General features: G+C 48.3%; 2 protein-coding genes across 2 annotated transcripts in view; both read right to left on the bottom strand.

The window, feature by feature from the left end:
• Positions 1-6, bottom strand: part of nhp2 (NHP2 ribonucleoprotein homolog (yeast)) — a 2,913-nt gene extending 2,907 nt beyond the window's left edge. The window contains exon 1 of the mRNA XM_083926730.1: positions 1-6. This exon is cut by the window's left edge and continues 250 nt beyond it. The gene's annotated coding sequence lies outside the window, so the exon portion shown is untranslated.
• Positions 7-1,608: 1,602 nt separating this feature from the next.
• On the bottom strand, positions 1,609-6,625 carry LOC310956498 (cornifelin homolog B-like). Its single transcript, XM_083926733.1, has 3 exons — positions 5,821-6,625; positions 4,742-4,896; positions 1,609-2,803 (listed from the first exon to the last, which is right to left on the bottom strand). Exons 1-3 carry the CDS (start codon positions 5,915-5,917, stop codon positions 2,681-2,683), a joined length of 375 nt encoding a protein of 124 aa, XP_083782859.1. The 5' UTR covers positions 5,918-6,625; the 3' UTR covers positions 1,609-2,680.
• Between the last annotated feature and the right edge of the window lie 875 nt (positions 6,626-7,500).

Here is a 7,500-nt window from a genome sequence, read left to right as displayed (position 1 = left end):
TCCGGTTCTTCTTCTTCTTCTTCTACTACTTCCGGTCTGAGTGACAACAACAACAGCAGCGCCCCCAGCGGACCGGAAAGAAGCAACAGCGACCTTTCACAATAAAAGACTTCTTTCCCTTTTCCTCATGATTTATTTCCCATTTACTTTGTTCTGGTTTTTTTTATGTATTTATTATTATTTATATTATTTTATTTAAATTCTGTGCAAATGATTGAATAAATATAATAATTATTATTTATTTTATATTAACAAACATTTACTTTGTTCTTTTTAAAATATTTATTATTGTTTATTTTCATTTGTGCAAAAATCAATGAATATGATTATTTATATTAAAGTTAATTATAATAATAAAGCATTCATTTATTTCTCTGTTGTTCTAATTTAAATTACATTAAATTACACATTTAAACATATTTGTATCTTTATAAAGTCTGTGAATGTTCTCGTGTGTTCAGGTCGTCGTTCTCCTCAAAACAGCTTCAGTCCAAAGCAACTGAAGACGTTTCACCTCTGATCCAAGAGGCTTCATCAGTTCATGTACACATCTGACCAGGACCAGGACCAGGACCAGGACCAGGCTGGGACTGGACCAGGGCCAGGACCAGGCTGGGACTGGACCAGGACCAGGACCAGGACCAGGACCAGGACCAGGACCAGGCTGGGACTGGACCAGGACCAGGACCAGGACCAGGACCAGGACCAGGCTGGGACTGGACCAGGACCAGGACCAGGACCAGGACCAGGACCAGGCTGGGACTGGACCAGGACCAGGACCAGGCTGGGACTGGACCAGGACCAGGACCAGGACCAGGACCAGGCTGGGACTGGACCAGGACCAGGCTGGGACCAGGACCAGGACCAGGCTGGGACCAGTACCAGGACCAGGACCAGGACCAGGACCAGGACCAGGACCAGGCTGGGACTGGTCCAACTACCTGGTGTGAGATCCAGGTCTTTAACCTCTCACAGGTCGATGATGTCACTGGAACCCTTTGTGCTCCGTCGTTAGAGTGACAGTCTTTATAAAAGTTTATTTTTATCTGTGAAATATTAATTAACATGTTTAATACTTGTTGCTAAAACCACAATAATAATAATAATTATTCTTTCTTTATGTTTCAGTTGAATTAAATTAATATTGTTTTTACTTTCATCACAAAACAGAATTATTATTATTTTTATTATTTATCTTAAAGGTGTTAGATTATTATTTACACTCACATGTTTAATTTCACATTTTAACACATTTTATCTCTTATTCATATATTTTTTATTCTCCTTTGGCTGTGATTCTGTTTGTGTTGCATTTTTATTTTAATTTATTGTAAAGAACTTTTGACTCTTAAGTAAATAAACAGTTTTTAAATATAAAGAGTTGATTTTCTGAATACAATAATATATATTTATATATGTGAACGTTTCACACGTTGTTGTTTCTATTCATCATTTATTTTAATATTTCCACCAAAAAAGAAACAGAAGTGAACTTTAACGACTCTGTTTCGTCTTTTTTATAAATATGAATAAATTACGAGTTTGTTATTTAATTAAGTTTATAAAGTTTAAACTCGTGAAACAACGAAGAACACGAATAAATAAATATAAATGAACTTTAACGTGAAATCAGAAAGTTTAAAAACAAACATTTTTGATAAATATGAAAGAAAAAAACAAGAATTTAAAGAATAAAAAAGTGCAAAACAGAAAATTAACGTAAACAAACAAACAGGGCGATGGTGTCACAGCGGTGATGTCACGACGATGATGTCAGGGCGGTGATGTCACAGCGACGATGTCACAGTGATGATGTCACAGCGATGATGTCACAGCGCTGATGTCACAGTGATGATGTCACGGCGATGATGTCACAGCGATGATGTCAAAGTGATGATGTCACAGCGATGATGTCACAGCGATGATGTCACAGCGATGATGTCACAGCGATGATGTCACAGCAATGATGTCACGGCGATGATGTCACAGCGATGATGTCAGGGCGGTGATGTCACAGCGATGATGTCACAGCGATGATGTCACAGTGATGATGTCACAGCGATGATGTCACAGCGACGATGTCACAGTGATGATGTCACAGCGATGATGTCACAGCGATGATGTCACAGCGATGATGTCACGGCGATGATGTCACAGCGATGATGTCAGGGCGGTGATGTCACGGCGTCGATGTCACAGCGCTGATGTCACAGCGCTGATGTCACAGCGGTGATGTCACAGCGATGATGTCACAGCGATGATGTTAGGGCGGTGATGTCACGGCGTCGATGTCACAGCGATGATGTTAGGGCGGTGATGTCACAGCGATGATGTCACAGCGATGATGTTAGGGCGGTGATGTCACAGCGATGATGTCACAGCGATGATGTCACGGCGGTGATGTCACAGCGATGATGTCACAGCGATGATGTCACAGCGATGATGTTAGGGCGGTGATGTCACGGCGTCGATGTCACGGCGATGATGTCACAGCGATGATGTCACGGCGATGATGTCACAGCGATGATGTCAGGGCGGTGATGTCACGGCGTCGATGTCACGGCGATGATGTCACAGTGATGGTGTCACAGCGATGATGTCACAGCGATGATGTCACAGCGATGATGTCACAGTGATGGTGTCACAGCGATGATGTCACGGCGGTGATGTCACGGCGGCGTCAGCGTTGGACGAGGTCGCCCAGCGTGGTGGGAAGTCTCCTCGCCTTCGTCTCTCTGGACAACTGACACCAGACGCACGGAGCACAGCAGGTGGAGCACAGGCAGTCTCTGCACAGGTGACCCTGAACACAACACACGGGTGACCCTGAACACAACACACGGGGGACCCTGAACACAACACACAGATGACCCTGAACACAACACACGGGTGACCCTGAACACAACACACGGGTGACCCTGAACACAACACACGGGGGACCCTGAACAAAACACACGGGTGACCCTGAACACAACACACAGGTGACCCTGAACACAACACACGGGTGACCCTGAACACAACACACGGGTGACCCTGAACACAACACACGGGTGACCCTGAACACAACACACGGGTGACCCTGAACACAACACACGGGTGACCCTGAACACAACACACGGGTGACCCTGAACACAACACACGGGTGACCCTGAACAAAACACACGGGTGACCCTGAACACAACACACAGGGGACCCTGAACACAACACACGGGTGACCCTGAACACAACACACGGGTGACCCTGAACACAACACACGGGTGACCCTGAACACAACACACGGGTGATCCTGAACACAACACACGGGTGACCCTGAACACAACACACACAGGTGACCCTGAAACCAACACACACACGACCCTGAACACAACACACGGGTGACCCTGAACACAACACACAGGGGACCCTGAACACAACACACAGGTGACCCTGAACACAACACACAGGTGACCCTGAACACAACACACGGGTGACCCTGAACACAACACACAGGTGACCCTGAACACAACACACAGGTGACCCTGAACACAACACACGGGTGACCCTGAACACAACACACAGGTGACCCTGAACACAACACACAGGTGACCCTGAACACAACACACAGGGGACCCTGAACACAACACACACACACGACCCTGAACACAACACACACACAGACGACCCTGAACACAACACACACGCGACCCTGAACACGACACACGGGTGACCCTGAACACGACACACAGGTGACCCTGAACACAACACACAGGTGACCCTGAACACAACACACGGGTGACCCTGAACACAACACACAGACGACCCTGAACACAACACACGGGTGACCCTGAACACAACACACACACGACCCTGAACACAACACACAGGTGACCCTGAACACAACACACACACAGGCGACCCTGAACACAACACACGGGTGACCCTGAACACAACACACACACAGACGACCCTGAACACAACACACACACAGACGACCCTGAACACAACACACACGACCCTGAACACAACACACACACGACCCTGAACACGACACACGGGTGACCCTGAACACAACACACAGGTGACCCTGAACACAACACACAGGCGACCCTGAACACAACACACAGGTGACCCTGAACACAACACACAGGTGACCCTGAACACGACACACAGGTGACCCTGAACACGACACACGGGTGACCCTGAACACAACACACAGGGGACCCTGAACACAACACACAGACGACCCTGAACACAACACACACGACCCTGAACACAACACACAGACGACCCTGAACACAACACACGGGTGACCCTGAACACAACACACAGACGACCCTGAACACGACACACGGGTGACCCTGAACACAACACACAGGGGACCCTGAACACAACACACAGACGACCCTGAACACAACACACACGACCCTGAACACAACACACAGACGACCCTGAACACAACACACAGGTGACCCTGAACACAACACACAGACGACCCTGAACACAACACACAGGTGACCCTGAACACAACACACAGGTGACCCTGAACACAACACACACACATGACCCTGAACACAACACACAGGTGACCCTGAACACGACACACGGGTGACCCTGAACACAACACACGGGTGACCCTGAACACAACACACACACAGACGACCCTGAACACAACACACAGGCGACCCTGAACACAACACACAGGTGACCCTGAACACAACACACGGGTGACCCTGAACACATGCATGTATAAGTTTGTCCTCACCCTGATGCCGTACTGTTGCCGTACCGACGCTCTCATGGACAGAGTGACGGGGTGAACGCAGCTGAACACGTCCAGCAGAGGGAGACACAGACACTGACCCAGCTGCCGAGAGACCCGGCAGGCGAAGCACGGACAGCACCAGAACCCCAAACAGCCTCAACACAAGAAAAGATGCAAAATGAGTAAAAATAGATGCAAAACACCACAAAAAGATGCAAAATGACTAAAAATAGATGCAAAACCAGCACAAAAAGATGCAAAATGACTAAAAATAGATGCAAAACCAGCACAAAAAGATGCAAAATGACTAAAAAAAGATGCAAAACCACCACAAAAAGATGCAAAATGACTAAAAATAGATGCAAAACCAGCACAAAATGATGCAAAATGACTAAAAATAGATGCAAAACCAGCACAAAAAGATGCAAAATGACTAAAAAAAGATGCAAAACCACCACAAAAAGATGCAAAATGACTAAAAATAGATGCAAAACCAGCACAAAAAGATGCAAAATGACTAAAAATAGATGCAAAACCAGCACAAAAAGATGCAAAATGACTAAAAAAAGATGCAAAACCACCACAAAAAGATGCAAAATGACTAAAAAAAGATGCAAAACCACCACAAAAAGATGCAAAATGACTAAAAATAGATGCAAAACCACCACAAAAAGATGCAAAATGACTGAAAATAGATGCAAAACCACCACAAAAAGATGCAAAATGACTAAAAATAGATGCAAAACCAGCACAAAATGATGCAAAATGACTAAAAATAGATGCAAAACCACCACAAAAAGATGCAAAATGACTAAAAATAGATGCAAAACCACCACAAAAAGATGCAAAATGACTAAAAATAGATGCAAAACCAGCACAAAAAGATGCAAAATGACTAAAAATAGATGCAAAACCAGCACAAAATGATGCAAAATGACTAAAAATAGATGCAAAACCAGCACAAAATGATGCAAAATGACTAAAAATAGATGCAAAACCACCACAAAATGATGCAAAATGACTAAAAATAGATGCAAAACCACCACAAAATGATGCAAAATGACTAAAGTCGTGTTTACATTCCCTCTTGTCGTCACTGAAGTCACAGATTCCTGACGACCAATCAGCTCCTTCAGAGACGTCCAGAACCCGGGGCTGGTTCCACACAGGACTCATCCTCCAGGTCTCTGGTCTCTGGTCTCAGGTCTCTGGTCTCTGGTCTGTGGTCTCCGGTCTCTGGTCTCAGGTCTCTGGTCTCTGGTCTCTGGTCTCAGGTCTCTGGTCTCTGGTCTCTGGTCTCAGGTCTGTGGTCTCTGGTCTCAGGTCTCAGGTCTCAGGTCTCTGGTCTCTGGTCTCAGGTCTGTGGTCTCTGGTCTCAGGTCTGTGGTCTCTGGTCTCCGGTCTCCGGTCTCCGGTCTCTGGTCTCAGGTCTCTGGTCTCAGGTCTGTGGTCTGTGGTCTCAGGTCTCAGGTCTGTGGTCTCAGGTCTGTGGTCTGTGGTCTGTGGTCTCTGGTCTCAGGTCTCTGGTCTCAGGTCTCAGGTCTCAGGTCTTCGGTCTCCGGTCTCCGGTCTCCGGTCTCTGGTCTCTGGTCTCTGGTCTCAGGTCTCAGGTCTCTGGTCTCTGGTCTCAGGTCTCTGGTCTCTGGTCTCTGGTCTCCGGTCTCTGGTCTCTGGTCTCTGGTCTGTGGTCTCTGGTCCCTGGTCTCTGGTCTCTGGTCTCTGGTCTGTGGTCTCAGGTCTCTGGTCTCCGGTCTCTGGTCTCCGGTCTCTGGTCTGTGGTCTCAGGTCTCAGGTCTCTGGTCTCAGGTCTGTGGTCTCAGGTCTCAGGTCTCTGGTCTCCGGTCTCTGGTCTCCGGTCTCTGGTCTGTGGTCTCAGGTCTCCGGTCTCCGGACGAGAGGGAAGTCGAGTGTGTTTCCTGTGAGAGACGATGAGTCAGAGGCTCTGATTGGAGGAGGGCGGGTCCCTGTGAGACCTGAAGGACCGGCCAGACCGGATCTGTGTCTCTGACTCAGAACGCTGCAGTTCACTGACACAGCAGAGACTGACGACTGGGTCCATCAAGACCGGGTCCATCAAGACTGGGTCCATGAAGACTGGGTCCTGTATCCTGGGTCCTTGGTCTTGGGTCCTGGGTCCCGGGTCCCGGGTCCCGGGTCCCGGGTCCTGGGTCTTGGGTCCCGGGTCCTGTGTCCTGGGTCCCGGGTCCTGGGTCCTGGGTCCCGGGTCCTGGGTCCCGGGTCCTGGGTCCTGGGTCCCGGGTCCTGGGTCCTGGGTCCTGGGTCCCGGGTCCTGGGTCCTGGGTCCCGGGTCCTGGGTCCCGGGTCCTGGGTCCTGGGTCCCGGGTCCCGGGTCCCGGGTCCCGGGTCCTGGGTCCCGGGTCCTGGGTCCTGGGTCCCGGGTCCTGGGTCCTGGGTCCTGGGTCCCGGGTCCCGGGTCCCGGGTCCTGGGTCCTGGGTCCCGGGTCCCGGGTCCTGGGTCCTGGGTCCTGGGTCCCGGGTCCCGGGTCCTGGGTCCTGGGTCCCGGGTCCTGATGAAAACATATTTCTGCAGATTCTTGTTTCACTTTGATTAAAAACAAAAAGATCAAAGAACGAAAACGATTTTTTTATTGAACATGAAAAAACTTTAATAACAACACAGAATAATTCCACCTTAAATCAACCTTTAAATCCACCTTAAATCCACCTTAAATCCACCTTTAAATCCACCTTTAAATCCACCTTAAATCCACCTTAAATCCACCTTTAAATCCACCTTA

The sequence above is a fragment of the Echiichthys vipera genome (genome assembly GCF_963691815.1).
Source record: "Echiichthys vipera genome assembly, chromosome: 14".
NCBI lineage: Eukaryota > Metazoa > Chordata > Actinopteri > Perciformes > Trachinidae > Echiichthys > Echiichthys vipera.
Note: the sequence above shows the minus strand (reverse complement) of the source record. Positions and strands in the feature narration are given on the sequence as shown.

What these genes read in the sequence shown, in the direction of transcription:
- LOC310956498 (XM_083926733.1), bottom strand. Translation starts at nt 5,917, where the DNA reads ATGAGTCCTGTGTGGAACCAGCCCCGGGTTCTGGACGTCTCTGAAGGA. An exon ending in CAGTGACGACAAGAGGGAAT is followed by an intron (nt 4,897 to 5,820) that starts GTAAACACGACT and finishes TCTTGTGTTGAG; the next exon opens with GCTGTTTGGGGTTCTGGTGC. An exon ending in GGCAACAGTACGGCATCAGG is followed by an intron (nt 2,804 to 4,741) that starts GTGAGGACAAAC and finishes TGTTGTGTTCAG; the next exon opens with GGTCACCTGTGCAGAGACTG.